The sequence below is a fragment of the Anas acuta genome, chromosome 9, assembly GCF_963932015.1.
Source record: "Anas acuta chromosome 9, bAnaAcu1.1, whole genome shotgun sequence".
Classification (NCBI taxonomy): Eukaryota; Metazoa; Chordata; class Aves; order Anseriformes; family Anatidae; genus Anas; species Anas acuta.
Window position 1 is genome coordinate 13800868 of NC_088987.1, and position 16628 is coordinate 13817495.

At 40.9% G+C, this 16628-nt stretch overlaps 1 protein-coding gene across 1 annotated transcript; it reads left to right on the top strand.

Moving 5' to 3' along the window:
- The first annotated feature begins 2495 nt into the window (after positions 1–2495).
- Positions 2496–14714, top strand: PARL (presenilin associated rhomboid like). Its single transcript, XM_068692915.1, has 10 exons — positions 2496–2665; positions 2744–2948; positions 3037–3177; positions 5033–5081; positions 6688–6783; positions 8021–8170; positions 9249–9319; positions 10617–10718; positions 12574–12671; positions 14390–14714. Exons 1-10 carry the CDS (start codon positions 2511–2513, stop codon positions 14502–14504), a joined length of 1182 nt encoding a protein of 393 aa, XP_068549016.1. The 5' UTR covers positions 2496–2510; the 3' UTR covers positions 14505–14714.
- The last annotated feature ends 1914 nt before the right edge of the window (positions 14715–16628 follow it).

Genomic DNA, 16628 nt, shown 5'->3' on the forward strand with positions numbered 1-16628 from the left:
AACAACCTTCCTCTACCCAGCATGCTTAAAATAACTGTCCAGTATTAATGTGTCAGCTAAAGGTAATATAACACAGAACCACAGAATCATCTAGGTTGGAAGAGACCTCCAAGATCATCTAGTCCAACCTCTGACCTAACGCTAACAGTCCTCCACTAAACCATATCCCTAAGCTCTACATCTAAACATCTTTTAAAGACCTCCAGGGATGGTGACTCCACCACTTCCCTGGGCAGCCTGTTCCAGTGTCTAACAACCCTTTCAGTAAAGAAGTTCTTCCTAATATCCAACCTAAACCTCCCTGGCACAACTTTAGCCCATTCCCCCTCATCCTGTCACCAGGCACGTGGGAGAACAGACCATCCCCCACCTCACTACAGCCTCCTGTAAGGTACCAGAGCCTCCTTAAAGGTACCAACAATAACACCCATGAGCTCCATACTGTGTGTAAATATTCCTCACAAGTAAAATGCAGAATGGGTCTTAAACTAGAAGGTGATATTTCAATTCAATTTACATGGCAATGTAAAGTGGGAGGATGACTAAACCCTGATGGCACGACATATGACAGATCAGCTGAAGGACATCTTATTTTCCAAGCATGCCGAGAAAGCCTCTACTAGTTGGAAAGCGAAGCACACAGTGCTGGTATCTGAATCCTTAGGGGGCAGGCGGTGGGTTTGGTCTCTCAGCAGGGACTGGGAGCCTGGTGGGGCACTTATCGATAGGACATACAGGGCAGGAGCAGATAGTCCCTCCTGAAATGCAAGTCTCCAGCGGGTAAAACAACGGCCAGAGGAAGAAACAGAGGGAAGGCATTTATTTGTTTAAACAAATCCACTTTCCTTACATTCTTTATATACTCCCAGCAGCATTTTCCCACTGGCAAAAGAAGCTTTCAAAAGCAGCTTCTTTCAACTAGCACAACGTCTATCCCCCTCTTTCAACAAGTACTGCACACACCCGTTCAGGACTTGGTTTTACTAGGTGCTATAAACTTTCACTGTTTATAGAAATGAAATGATAGCACAACTAACAGCAAATATGCTTTGCAACTATTCAAGTATAACTGACCACAAAACAATGTTTTATGTTTAAACAAATACGTAACGCCCAGAGCATCATTCCTTGCAAACTTCACCCATAGGCCATATACAACTAAGGTCTGTAATGTGATAAAAATAAGCCCTGGGGACCAAAAAGAACACCTTAGTCTGAAAAACAGCACAGCCAAACTGTATGGGGTTTGAACACAGGACGGGAAGAGTTAACAAAGAAAAATATTTAAGCCACTTAAACAAACAAAACACTCCTGATAAGGTCCCTGAAAAAAAAAAAAAAAAAAAAAAAAAAAAAAAAGTGATAAAAGACTCTAAGCTGCCAAGTTAAATCAAACATTTCTTTTTACTTCTTTTTAATTTTGTTGCATAGAAAAACAGGGAGCTGATTACCGCAGTTTTCATGTACCTATGTATGTGTGTTTTTTAACACCAGCAACATATAGCTTTCAATCTGTTGAGCATTGCTTTATTCAAGCAAATCCCGAGGCTGACCCATGACCAACAGTGCAATTAGAAAGAGATAAAATACAGTCTTAAATACAGTGCTATAGCACATAAGCAGTCCTCCATCACAAGCTTATAGAGGTTTCCTCAGGTCACGGCCTTGACTTAAGGTAAAATCTTTCACGTGTTAAGAAAAAGGGAAAAGAGAAACAACCTCAACTACTTTCCCCTCCGCTTCCAAATGATTTGGCTTTGTCACTGTATTCGTGAAGCAGGTGAACTTGCTAATATTCTAATCAAGCCTGTAGTCACCTGCAGTTCCTAAAATATACAAATCCTTAAAAGGTGTTTAGATGTAGAGCTTAGGGATATGGTTTAGTGGGGACTGTTAGTGTTAGGTTAGAGGTTGGACTCGATGATCTTGAGGTCTCTTCCAACCTAGAAAATTCTGTGATTCTGATTCCCATCTTGCTATTAACTTTCCTTCCATACAATGAATTATAGAACTGAGGCTGGAGGGAACCTCAGGAGGCAGCGCTGTCCCACCTCCTGCTGCAGCACCGCCGCGCAGATGGGCTCGGGGCTTGTCCAGTCAAAACAAAACCGACTCCAAGCCTGCAGATTACACAACCGCTTTGCATGTGAAATGCTTCCCTCACACCCATGCGGGACCTTTCCTGCAGCAGCATGTGATTCTCTCCTGGTGCACACCTCAGATAACCCGCTGCTTCTTCAACTGCTTCGTTTTGGCAGCTCCGCTCGCTCATGCCTGAGCTGTGCCTGGCACGCACTGGACGTAACCAGAAAGGCGCACACTGCTTCTTCAAATTCCATTAAGCTATTTTCAAAGCGAACACTTTTATTTATTTATTTATTTATTCATTTATTTATTTATTTCTCTGTCGGTCTTCCCGAGCCCTGGTCCTGTCAGTCAAACCCCCGGACGGCCCCTCCCTCACGCCCCTCCCAACATGGCGGCCCCTCCTTCCCGCCTCCCCTCCCAACATGGCGGCCCCTCGGGGCCGGGCCGGGCTGAGGCAGTTCCCCCGGCCGCGCCCGCAAGATGGCTGCCGGCCGCCCCGGAAGCGCTCGGCGGGCGGGGAGGCGCCCAAGATGGCGTGGTGGTGCTGGGCCCGCGCCGCCGGCCCGCGGGCGCACAGGTACGGCCGGGAGGGAACGGGCTGGGGGTGGGGGGGGTGCATCCCGGCTCCCCGCCCCACCGCTGTCTCCCCCCGCAGGCTGACGGTGCTGCTGGAGCCGCGCCGGGGGTTCCGGCGGGCGCGGCCGCGAACCGAGGAGCCCCCCCCCGCCGCCGCCGCCGAGCCGCCCGCCGCTGAGGCGCGCCCCGCACCGCCCCGCCGCAGCCTCTGCCCGCCGCCGCCCGCCCGCGCCGGCCGCCCCCCGGCCCGCCGCCTCGTCAGGCCGCTGCTGTTCGCCGTGGGGGTGAGTGGCTCGGCGGGCGGGGAGGGAGCCGGCGGAGGCCCGGCCTCGGGCCGCCGGCCCGGGCTGAGGCTGTCCCGCCGTTGCCCAGTTCACAGGCACCGCCTTCGGGGCCGCTGCCATCTGGCAGTACGAGGCGCTCAAGGCCCGGGTCCAGACGTATTTCGAGGGAGCTCGGGCGGACTGGCTGGACAGAATCCGCCCGCAGAAGAGGGGCGACTTCAGAAAGCAGGTACGTGTGCCCGCACCGAGTATGGCTCAGGCTTGTAACGCCCAGAGGGGACAGGTGCCCGGCAAACCGCTCCTCATTCTAAGCAAATTACATTACTTCGTTCCAGGAAAAATAATGGTAGAACCAGCGATAACAAACTCATTCACAGCATCATTGCACAACACACATAGGAGACAAATGCCACGTTCACCCTGAAATGCGTGGAGGAGAGGTCAGGAGTAGTCAGTGAATAGCTAAAGGATACACCTTCTGCTTCTTCACTATCAAAAACTTCAAATTGCCGTTTTTAAGCCTTCTCAAAACCAAACTTGAGCTCCCAGAGGTGATGGAACTGGCTTAAATTCTGGACAGTAAGCATATTTCCTTGTTTTTGAATGAAACACATTCAGATTTTCAGCCTTTACTGCACAAACCATCAGGGTTTGAGGGGCTTTTGTAATGAAAGCCAACGTTTCCATCCAACTACTTCGCTTTGACATTTGGGCAGTAAGAACAACGTAACTGCTGCAAGACTTGTACAGTTAGTTGGCATCCTGGAAGATACCAGTCATTCACTGTTCAGTTAAGCATATTTAAAACTAAAAAATACACGTGTGTTTCAAGGTTACTGCTGTAGCATGTGGCAGACCAGGCTTGTTCTGGTTGCTTTTTTGAGGGAGGTGGGGCCGCTGGAGGAACATGGTGTCCTGGATGGCACACAGGAGCTGGTTTTGTAACACCAAGTGCGTGCACTGTGGTACTTTTTTCCAAATGGGCATGCTTTTCTGCTCAGTTTATATGAAGTGCAGGTGAGATTATGACTGCCCCTGAATTATATGTCAAATAGTTTGGGTTTTGTACTTCTGGTTTCCTTCAAAACCTGAAGGGGAAGATTTGCTGACTAGCTATCCAGGAATAAAACCACCCTGTTGTTAATAGGCTTAAATTCCCAGCCCCTGTCTTCAGTAGGTAAGTTCTGGTTTTAGTTTCAGGACCTCCCAATAGACTCTGAGAGCATTCTATTATTGTGTTATAGGAAAATCATCTTAGTTTATGGTCTTTGTACTGGAGAAACTGGTAGGAGATACTGATATCTGTCCTGTGCCAGAGCATTAAACAAAAAATGCAGTGAAGCTGTTATACAGGTACCAGGTCGCACACAGGTAGTTTCATAGAGCATTATTTCTTTCTGCCTCCAGCCTATAACTGAGTTTTTGACGTTGCCCCCATTGATATGATTGGAAGGTCACGGAGCTAGCAAGAAAATACTTGTCTAAAATAATTCGGAAAGCTTAAAAAGGGAAAGCGGGGGATGGAATTTGCGTGTGGGCTGACTGCACTCAAAATAAACTTTTTCAGGGGTTTTAAACTTAAGGAGGTCTGGGTGAGCTGGACGCAAGGGGGAATGGATTCCACATCTTGTGAGCCACCTCTGCAAAAGTGACCCTGGCACAAAAGTGGAATCTCTGAAAGGTGGGTGGTGTGATGTTAGATAGCATTAGGGTGAGGCTTAGTCGAGGCAAGGTCAATGCTATCTTTGGTAACCTGCTAAAGTAAGCATTATGGGCTATATCCTTCTTCAGTACAAGCAGAGGTAACCCTGCAAAAAGTTCTGCAAAATGATATAACCCCATTCTTTTTGAAGAAACTCTTGATCTTCTCTTGGATATTAAATGAGAAGGAAAGTAGAACTACTCTTGAGTAAGGAAATGCTGACTTGAAAAGCTAAATCACTAAGAAAAATAACAAGTTTGAAGCTGATTTCCTTGACAGATTTCAAACAAATGCTTTTCTTAAAAAGGTAGACCTTTCTGTGACTATTTCTGAAATGGCAAATACCCCACAACGGCACTGACGAATACCAATTCTGTTTCAGGTTAACAGCTGGTGGAATAACCTGACTGAGGGTCAGCGGACTGTGACAGGTTTGTGTTAGCTTACAAGTATTAGACATTCACAGGAAGAGAAATATGGCAAACAGGTACAGTATGTTAAAACAGACGGCTTTCATACCACGTTTAGGTTGTTAGGCACCAAGCATGTGTAAACTTGTACCTGCACATATGTGGTTTCTGCTACACTTCTTTCTCAGAATGTATTTTTATATGCATCAAAAATTCCTGTGCATCTGTGTGAGATTGAAGAGGATTAACTAGAATCCTGCCCCTGGAATGTTTTTTTTCAGGAACCGCAGAAAAACAGAAAATACTTTTAGAAGTAACATGAGCTAGTTACGTGCTTTTTCCATGCAATTTTGTAAGCGCAGTCCTGAAAGATGAGGTAATTGTGTGATTTTTCTCACCCAACAAAGGTTGGCTGGAGTTGCATACTCTGTTAAATAGTATGGCTGTGTTCACCACCACAGGGAGGAATATAACATGATGCTATTTATTTTTCTACATTGTACAATGACTTGAATTACTTTTCAACATGCAGTCAGGTCACAATACAAATAAGCATTGCATTGGGTCTGGAGGGTGAAGACTCCTATTCTTCGGAGCATCTCTCAACATCTGGTTAATCTAATAAACTATAAATTCTAGCTGGTGTATCCGGAGCCATTGGGATACTTGCCCTTGACTGCCATGACAAGATTGGGTTTACTGTACTGAAACGGTTGATGGTTCTTTGCCATCTTGGTGCAGCATGCAAGGAAAATATTTCCTCTAACATGGAATGAGATAGAGCATCAAGAGATGCATAGAAGTTTTGGTTCTAGAAACATCACAGTTTCTCACCATTCTTACGTTTTGTTACAAACTTCAAATAGAGAATCATTATGTGATATTTACTATTCTGTAAAGGAAGCACAATTTTCCCCTTAAATGTTTTTAGCTATTGTAAAATGCTCTAAATGGCTGTTCCTATAATAACAGAGGAGGCACTGTAAACAAGAAACAAATTTGCATCTCAGTATTTCTAATATTGTATCTTCTCTTTTAAACTAAAATAAGACCACAGTAAACATCTGAAGTAAAAAACCATGTGTTTGCATCTCACAGGGATGACTACGCTTTAGCAATGCCAAGTCAACTTTTTACGCTTCGTATCTAACTGGTATTATAGAATCCCTTCAAACCCAAACCTGTCTGTAAAGTGGAAGGGATGTATACTGCATGTTTGTATGGTTCCCCTAGCCTTCTCTCCTCCATGTGCAGTTAAGTGCAGCTGGTTGGTGGCATTTGGGAATAAGCAGCTAGAGGCAAGAAATGGACCTCCTTTAGCTGTTTTTTCCTTCATTGGCTCTATAGTGGAAGTAAGTTTGAAACCAGAGCTTGAATGTTTTCAGTGCAGATTTCCTGGATTGCCACATTTGTTACATTGTACGTCAAAATAAAACAGTTGCAATTAAATGTGCTATTTCTAAGATTTCCATTATATAAGCTGAATTCCTGTATTTCTTTTTGCCTTTTCTAAACTCCATAAAGTTTATGGTATGATTTTTTGCAAGCGTACTTCTGAATGCCTGTTTACAGAAAGAATTTTGGCATGTTACGTTCAAAATTTGTTTATACTTTTCCCTTTTACTAGGTATTATAGCTGCAAATGTCTTCGTATTCTGTTTATGGAGGCTGCCTGGAATGCGACGGATTATGTTTACATATTTCACCTCAGATCCATCCTCCAGTAAGTCAACAGTAATTTAGGTGACTTGTCTGTGTTGGTGTATAATAGAGCCTTTGATCATACCGCAAAAGCTTGGGATGGTGTTTTGCTTGTGGGTGATGGAGCTGCAGGTAAGCTCAGTCATGCCCAAACATGTCATTTTGTCTAGATAGGAAACTCTTTGAATGGAGAAAAAAATTATAGGTAATGGATCCATTTTGTAGGTGTTTTTTTTTTTTTGTTTTTAAAAAAAGAAACCACCACCAGTACTTTTCTAAATACTGTAATATCAGAACTGTTGCCTGGCCTCTTACTGCATTCATTGGGATGCAGTCCCTGCCTTCCTAAAGATGAAGAGGCACTTCTGTTAGCGATATCAGCCCCAGCTGCTTTCCTGGACAGAACACTAATCATCCCAGTTTTCACAAAACGTTAGTCAGTATGCTATGTTTTCAAACTCTGGGTGGTCTTGTGTTCCCCCCTCTTGCCAAACAAACAAACAAACAAACTTGGCTTTCGCTGTGTGTGAAATATTTTGAAGAGGTTAACTTAGGGAATTAAGTTACTGAAGTAAGTTGCTAGTATTTAATAGCAGAACAATTAGCTTTCATTTCCACAGTAGAGAAAAGAATTAAAAGAATGAGACAAATGTGCATGAGGAAGGTAGTTTCTGCCGAAATGGAAACTCAACCAATTCCCACACTCCAAAGCTAAAGCTAGTTATTATGCAAAGCAATCATCCCGAACTCTCCTGCTTAAATAATGTTGACCTTTAAACCTGCTAATAGGCTTTTTTTTTCTTTTTACATTTTCAAGGCTGCTGTTGCACAAAGAACTAGTTTTTCTTTTGAGAAGAAAATTTTCCATTCTGAATCAGTCTTCCTAGTAAAATCATTTTATATAGTTTTTCCTATTAATATAATAAAAAGTTTTGCTGTGTGCATTTATCAGAATTTCTCTCCAAAGCATAGAACAAGTGTTTTTAGATTGAAATTTTATGTGAAACATTTCCTAGTAGGTAATTGAAACTTTCTAAAGTAGCTGTTCATACAGCTTGCGTATTTTTGGGGTGTACTGTTTTTCAAGAGGTATTGCATGGAATTTGAAGCTTGTTACATTTTGGGGTTTATTACATAGTTTGTATTTGAGTATTCTAAGTACAATTAGCTTATAATATCTCTTAATGAATATCTATCTAGTCTGCATGAGATGTTCAAGTTAACCACTGATTTTTTTCATTAATTTTTCTCTCTTGTAGGAGCCTTGTGTTCTCCGATGCTGCTCTCTACGTTTAGTCACTTCTCTCTTTTCCACATGGCAGCAAATATGTATGTTTTATGGAGTTTTTCCAGCAGCATTGTCTCTCTTCTGGGATGTGAGCAGTTCATTGCAGTGTATCTTTCTGCTGGTAATGTGAAATACATATATTTGCAACATATAAAAATATGTATTCATGCAAATAAAGTGTACATGGTTAATAAGTGTATGATGACAGATAGCATAGAGCAGTGTATGGGACTGAATAATTGCTAACTGTAGTGCTTATTTGCTGTCACATGGAAGTCTGATGGCTTTAGGATACTGGGCTTCAAAATACCATGAAAATCCAAGTATCTGGTTTTCAGTCATGCTTAGTTACTGTACTGGGTTGGGCTGGGATGGAGTTAACTTTCCCTGCAGCAGCCCATACAGTGCTGTGCTCTGCACTTGTAGCTAGAACAGCACTGGTATCACACCAGTGTTGTCTCCTGCTGAGCCCTGCTGGCACAGCATCAGGACTCCCTCTAATCCCCCAGAGCCAGCAGGCTGGGGGTGGACAAGAGGGGAGCAAAGAACATTACCAGGGCAGCTGACCTAAACCAACCAAAGGGATATTCCATACCATATGTCACACTCAGCAATAAAAGGTGGAAAAAGGAAGAAGAGAGGAGGGGCAGGCTCTCATGAAAACATCTGTCCTCCCGAACAATGGCTATGTGCACTGAGGCCCTGCTTCAAGGATGTAGTCAAGCATCACTCACTGATGGGAAGTAGAGAGTAATTTCTTTCCTCTGCACTTCCACACAGCCTTTACTTGTTTTTTCCCTTTAGTGTTATTATTTAATTCATATTAATTTTCCTGTAATAATTATTTTTACTTCAATTAAATTATCCTTATCTCAACCTGTGAGGTTTTTTTTCCTTTTCTTCTTCCGTTCCTTTTCTGAGGAGGGGGAGTGAGAGCAGTTGTGGTGGAATTCAAGTGCCTAGCAAGGTAAAACCACCACAGTCACCAAAACAAAATAGCTCTTAGAGCAGACTCATGGGAATTTCCTATGAAAAGCTTACAGTTTATTCAAGTTTAAAAAAAAAAAAAAAGCCTTAGCTTTTAGCTAATGGCTAAAGAAGCCACTAGCTTCTTTAGAATGTACCAATGATGTTGTTTAGCTTTCTGATGCTTGCCTGCATTGCAGACATGGTTTCTAATTGTCACTTTACCTTTCTAGGTGTTGTCTCTACTTTTGTCAGCTATGTTGCTAAAATGGCCACTGGGAAGTTTGAACCATCCCTTGGAGCTGTGAGTATCTAGAATATAAGAGACGCTATATAGTTTCTAGTGTTATTTTCATAGCCTGCTGTCTTCTTTTACCTGCTTAAAATAATATACTCTGGATGATAGAAACAGGAGGGGGGGTGTTACTGAAACCAAGCAATCTAGCAGTTACTCCTGTGCAAGAACTTCACTATTCTTCAAATATTTCAACTCTTGCAGTGACAGCCCTGAACTACCATATGTTGTAGTGGGTTGTAAATGAGTACTTAATGAGCAGGACCTTGTGTCACTGAGCAGAGAGTTCAGTTCTACAACTTATTTCAAAGCTGGTATTACATAACTGTGTACAATTGTCTTCTCTAACTGAAAACACTACTTTTGAAAGAAATCATGTAACCAGTCAGAGCCAGCATGGGATGCTAGTGGAAGCTATAGGGAATACTGTGCAGAAAGCAGCACTGCTGCCCAAAGTCTTACTATATGAAAGGTACGAGGTAGGTCGAGGATATGTTATGGTTGTCTGTTCTTTACAAGGATTTTTAGTACTGTAATGTTTTAAAAACACTGAACTTGCTATAAATTTTAAGTGAACCTAGCCATTTGCCAAGTTTTACAGCCTTCTTCTTTTACTAAACATTTAGCTTTTAACAAAGATTGTTGTTTTTCAATGGGAATGAAAAATGTTACGGGAAGTCCCTAAGTTAGACTTTTGTTAATGCTGTCTTATTTTCCCTTTATTTTATGAATAAATTATATCTGGAGCAAGTTAGTTTCCATTAGTTTTCCTGATTTGAACTTACTGAAATTGACACGTTGCATTACTTTATGATATTCACAGCCTTTCCATTGAGAATTTTCATGGGATACAAAAGCCTGCAGTCACTTCAGTATAGACCAGGGATTTGTTGTTTCATTGACAAAAGACTTCTTGTTCCTGTCCCTCTTACTTCCCTTGTTTTGTTTGGCACAAGCTTCAGACAGAATCCCTTCTGAAGTGTTTGGGTCTGACTTAATGCATATACAGATTTCTATGGAGCTCACTACAAAAAGCATGTTAACATTAGATATCTTAAGAACAGGAGGGTTTTTTTTTGATTATTGTAGGCTAGGTCCAAGCATGAGTTTTTCCCAGTATTTGTAGTTTTTGACATTAAAGTCTTATTTTTGTTCTCAACACTGCCGTGATACTTCATGACCTATCACAGGGCTGTGTTAGAAAAAATAATGAAAGCCAAAAGGAAAAAGGCTCACATTCAGAAAAATATTTTTACCCTTACGTAATATCTCTGCTTACTTCTAATATATTTTAATGTTTTTACAGTCAGGAGCTATAATGACTGTCCTTGCAGCTGTATGTACAAAGATGCCTGAAGCAAAACTAGCAATCATATTTCTTCCAATGTTCACATTTACAGCAGGAAGTGTAAGTACCTTTGAACTTCAAAAGAAATCCTACACTTAAAACGTTTTTTTGTGTACCTATCCCTTATCTTAAGGCATGTCCTCTTCATTTGAGTTTCTAAGCAGTTAAATTTGCTTTGAAAAAGACTACAAGGTCATGGAAGGCCTGGAGACTGATTCTGAGTTAATGCAGCCTGGCAGAGTCACTTACACAAGCGTGCAGTGATTTCAGAATTATCTTAAATTTCATCCTCTCCATGGGTGTGTTGCCAATCTGATACTAAGACGTGAAGGAAATTGGGAGTTCTTCTGTCTGGGGACTATGTGCATAAACTGTTCAGACATTAGAAAGATATAAGTCTTTCTGAAGAGCAATATTTTGCATAGCAATAGTTGTTACAGACTAATATTTAGATTCTCTTTTTGAAGAAAGATTGGTCAAGACTGAGAAAACAGAGTTTTGCGTCTCAAGGGAAATAACATTCTAGCACTGGAAGAACACCTCCTGTTGATACTTCCAAGAACATTCTTGGGTTAGAAATAAACTGCTGAGACTTCCCTTTATGTGTACTACTACCAGTCCATTTTTCATTAAATGCTTTGAGATGTGTTCATACACATGCCATTTAAGAAAAGCTTCTCATGTATATGTTGACTTGCTTGAATAAGTTAATTGCCTGTGGTCCACCACTTAACAGTTGCTTTCCTATGTTACCTAAGGCGGTTAATCTTTGTCATCCTAAGATGATACAGTTTAATATTTTTTTGTAAATACAGCTTACAAATTTCAACAATGTTCTCAAATATAGCCTTCATGTTTTTCTTGCCCTTCTGTTTGAGTTATGTGATATGTTATGGTGGTGTTATTTTTTGCATGCTAACCTTCAATTGCATCTTTCCTGAAAAGAAACCAGGGTGAAAGTACTGTCAGAGCCACAGATAGCATTGCCATGAGGAAGCACTCATTACAACAGTAAATAAAGAACAACACTGGCTATTATGGTGGAAATCTCAGAATATTTTCTGATATAGCCTTTAAATGCTAGAAGTTCTTAGTAATTTCATAACTTAATGTATTCCTGTAGCCTACCTCATATATACTGTAATGGGCTTTTAAAAGAAAAAAGCCAATATAGCAACATAGCTGCTATTTTAACACCTATGCTCAAGGAAAGAAATTCTACTTAAAGTAACACTTCATCCTGATGTTACTTCTGTCAGTCTCTTGAAATGATGCATTCAGTAAAATGTTGCATAATTACAACTGTGGTGGTTTGTGTCTCCTGAGGATGTTAAACTATTGCTCATGTTTCTTGCCACAGAATTATTCACTGTCATCCTGATTTTCTTACTTCTAACAGATGGGTCACTTAGGAAAGTGTGATGATGAATAGCTGTCAGAGGGGAAGACAGGGATGCTGCCCCACATTGTTCTGTCCAGTAGAGGGTTGTGTCATTCAGCTATGTCAGAATTAGTGAATGAGAATACTACTCTTTTTTATTTTATGGTGTCTTTTATGACTGTACTACTTCCCAGGTAGTTTTCTCTTTTTCTCTGACCTAAGTTTAGGAAATATACTGACCTAAGATTAAAATATACATAGTTGTAGAAATAAAGCTATGAACAAATAGATTATTTGAGAAGACAATATTCCTATCCACCAGTAGTCTATTGTTGCTCATGACTGTATTTTGGCAGCACAGTACAGCTAACAGACTGAGTCTGTTCTTAAAATAATTTTTTATAGTGTTTGCATTGATAAAAAGTTTAAGGGATGCTTTTTGATCCAGAAGTTTGCTGTGTATAAAGCTTTGTTAACAGTGCTCATTATATACTGTGGCTGATCCTATCTGTTTCGTGTTCTCTTCCTTTCCAGGCTTTAAAAGCCATAATTGCATTTGACACTGCAGGGCTTGCTCTAGGCTGGAGATTTTTTGACCATGCTGCACATTTAGGGGGAGCTCTATTTGGAATGTAAGTCTGGTTTATATTTAAACTCCTCCTATTCACTTTCTGAATATTCACAAATTCGCTTTCTTCCTGCACTTCCCTGACTTAGAAGCTGAGGTGTCTTGAAATGACAGGTTAAACATTTGATTATCCTGTCACTGTAACCTGGACTGTCTTTCTCTGTCCTGCTCTCTCTCCAGAACATTGAAGAGAGTCGCAGGACAGAGTAGATTCTCACAAAACACAGCATGGACAAATTAAAACATCTCTTGAGTTGAACAGCTAACAAAATCCTCGTGTATGAATGTTTGTTTCTAATTATCAGTTTAGAAAGAGCTGAATGAGAATGAGCTGAGGCCAAGTTCTTCAAACAGCCTCTACTGTCATTTATCACCGTTGCTGCTTTCATCTTTTTGTGGAGCCTAATGGGGAAGAACTACTAGAAACTAGTTTCTAGCAAACAGTTCTGCATTGTTCATGTTTGAACTGTATTACCTAATGAATTTTTCCCCTCTTCACACTGACTGTTGTCTTAACTTGCACACTTATTGCTAAGAGCATTTTTAAACATAGGTTAAAAGCCTACCCAAATTTTAACTAGGACAGATAAAAAAAATGAATTTAAAGCTTGATGCAGAAGTGTGCCCAGTGAGTTTGTTCTGCAGTAAACTTATCAAGGAACGTAGGATCATTTGGAAGTTTGCAGAATACTGTTCCTTTGATCTTTTCATGAGATCAGACTGCACAGTGATTAACTATGTTTGTTCACACAGTGTGACTAGTCTGGAAGATATATTCTAGAAGTTGGAAAGTACTAATTTTGGTTTCCAGACTGGTTTGCCTTTGCTTGCTGTTTACTTTAGTGTAAGTTTTGCTTTGCACAGCCTGTCTTCCACCCTTTCTCTGGCATCACAGAGGCAGTTGGTGTAGACTTGCCAATTTGTAGCTACTTTCTGCCTTGATGCAGCTATACCAGCTGCTCATTGTAATACGGACTTGTATATTATTAAAATATGATAGCAGATGCATTAAAGACAAGTTTTACAAGTAACCTTCATATGTGTGCATGTATTTTCTACTCAGTGATCATTTTGGCCACTTCATCCTTAAACAGGGCCACTAGCTCCCAGATTGAACCACATGTTTTCTATACATTGCTTCACAGACAATTGTCAACATCTTTCTATGTTACTGCTTCCCCTTCCACTTCTCCCTCTCCTGTCCTCCCTAACCTCCCCTGCTTAATCACTTATATTTATACAAAACTGTATGAAAATCAGTATAAATGGATTCAGAACACTTCAATAGATTAATTCTTCATTGAGTTGTTTATAGTGGAAAATTCACTTTAAAGGAGTGTGGCTGTTTATGTTTCTGTTGTTTTTACATACAAGAAAAAGACCTTTTATCTGGTGGGGGTAGTAAGGATTAGCACAAGCAACTGTACTCTTTTAAGTGTTAAATGGAAGTAGGTTTTGTATCTTTTTAAATAGAATTCATGAGAGCATTAAATTGGAAGGTGTTTATGCCCTTGGTGCTGAGCATTAAGACAAGCAAGAACATAAAAGTTAAATGGAGTCAAGAGAAGTAGCTTAGCTAACATCACTGCTTTCCAAGAATGTTACTTGTGCCTCAGTTTAACCTTGTCTACTATTACAAGCATCTAGCTGCCTTTAGTGATCAGTGTTCCTCAGGTGCTGAGAAAAGCTGCAGTTAAGTTTAACTAGTACTTTCTTTTTCAGGTGGTATGTGACTTACGGTCATGAGCTCATATGGAAAAACAGAGAACCTCTGGTGAAAGCTTGGCATGAAATGAGGACAAAGAACACAGGAAAAGGAGGTGGAAGATCTAATTAACCCTAATCGTGGAAGTTCCTTGTGCTGAAGTGGTATATTACTTGAAGACCTGGGATTGAGTTGGTTTTGAAGGTGGTTGGTTTTTTTTTTTGCTACTCCACATTAGAAACCTCAGCTCCTTAGAGGCCTAACATAAACTACAGTTACAGAAATGCATATCAATAGAAAATGAACTCTGACAAAGGTGGAACAATAAAGATTTTTATCCTATTTCCCTGCAGTAGCAGCCTGTGTTATATTTTTAAAAGATGCACAAAGCTTTCCAATAAAGTTGTCAACCTGTAAGTTTAGTATAGCTGGTTAATACTTAGCAAAGTACCTATTTGAAAAATTGAGGGAGTTAACAGATCTATATCCCCTGGTGTCCACCAATCAACACTGGGTGCTTGTCTAGATTTAGACATAGCCTAATTGGACTCAGCATAGTGCTACTATGATGAAGTTTGGTGGTCTTTATCATCAAAAAGATTGGGTTAGTCAAGACAACAGTCTTCTGATCTAAACTTGAAATACACGAAGCAATACTGTCAGGTTTGTACAGGTAGACGTAGCCTACATCCTGGTTAATGGTCCAGCTTTATTCCTCAGCTTATTCAATGTCTTAATGTCTGTCTGTTTCCAAGATGCTGTCATATCTTGTTACACTTCACTAACAAGGTATCTGTTCATCTCTTTCATAGTTGTGTGAGTGGAAGAATTTCCTACACTAGGGTTTTAAACATTTTTACCTTAAATTATACTGCTTTCTCTCTCTTCTACTTCATTAATCTTTAAGTTGTGCTCTCTTGGTAGATTTAAGTTTTTTTTTTATAAGAATTTCAGAACAGTAACATTTGATTCAGAATCTGCTGTTAAAAAAGAAATAAGCAGCTTCAACAAAAATAGAGGAGTCAGATCAATAATACTGTAATCAGAAACCACTGCTAAATTAAGATTGGCCACAGTACTGTGATCAATGTTCCTAATTACACAAATAAAAACACAAGTTGAATCTTGGGTCTGCTACCACTCTGTGCCTGTCCCTTGCAAGAGGCTGAGGAGTCTGCCCAGATACAAACTAGGGGAAACAAACCCTTAACTCCATGCTGTAGGTTAGAATAGTCATTCCAGATGGACTGACCTGCTGAGGAACATGCTGCATCTTTAAGGTCTATTTGTTTACACTTAAAAAAAAAAAAAATTAAGCATAGTGCATTACAGAAATTACACTTTCTGCATGTGTAAACAACAGTGCTGAACAGCACCAGCTGTTGTGACTGAGTATAAACTCACTGTGAGCTCACATACTGTCACAGACTAGTGCTCAGTCTGACACTTTACTTATCAAAACTTAAAGCATTTTTTTCCTCCCTTGGAAAATGAGACACTTTGATTTGCTCATTTAATTATCTGTTTACTTAAGTGCTTAAAATGGAAGAGTACCTACTGTACCTTTTGTTCAATGCCAGAAGCTTTCCAGCTTCATGTTTCTAATCCTTTTCCTTTCTCCCTCCTTTTCTCCTTCCTTCTCTGATACTCAGGGCTAACCATGCTGGTTTCTGGGGCCTCGGGCCCAGTGCAGTACTGCACACAGCAGAGGGCAGCCAGCTGTGCAGCAGGATGCACTGCTTCCAGCAGGAGCCACTGCCTGCAGCAGCAGATGGCCATTAAAGAGGCTTATGACACAAAGGAATGCTTCATGCCAAAAGCAGCTCAAAAGCTGTAGCTCACAGTGTTTTCCATGCTGGTTTTGCTCATACTTTAAACTTAGGTGGTGTCTTTGACCACTTTCTTTTATTTCCCACCTTCATCTTGTCTACTCTACAACTTCTTGTCTCTTCAGCAACACTTTATTTGAGGAATGGGATTTAAAGATCCTGACTGAAAGCAGCAAGGAGTAACAGTGCAGGAGATGTGTAAGCCTGAAGGATGTGATCTGCCTAGAAGGATAAGCCAAGATCACAGTTAAGTTCTTTACCATATTGGTCACTGCCTGTATCATGTCCCTGTATCGCTGGCACAGACTGCAATCCTACTCTTGTGGTCGGTTAGACCTGCGAGAGCAGCATGATATGGCTGTACCCTTCCAGCTTGCTGGAAGGTTGCAGATGAGTACTGAGATATTTCAGGCTGATCCTTCAGAGG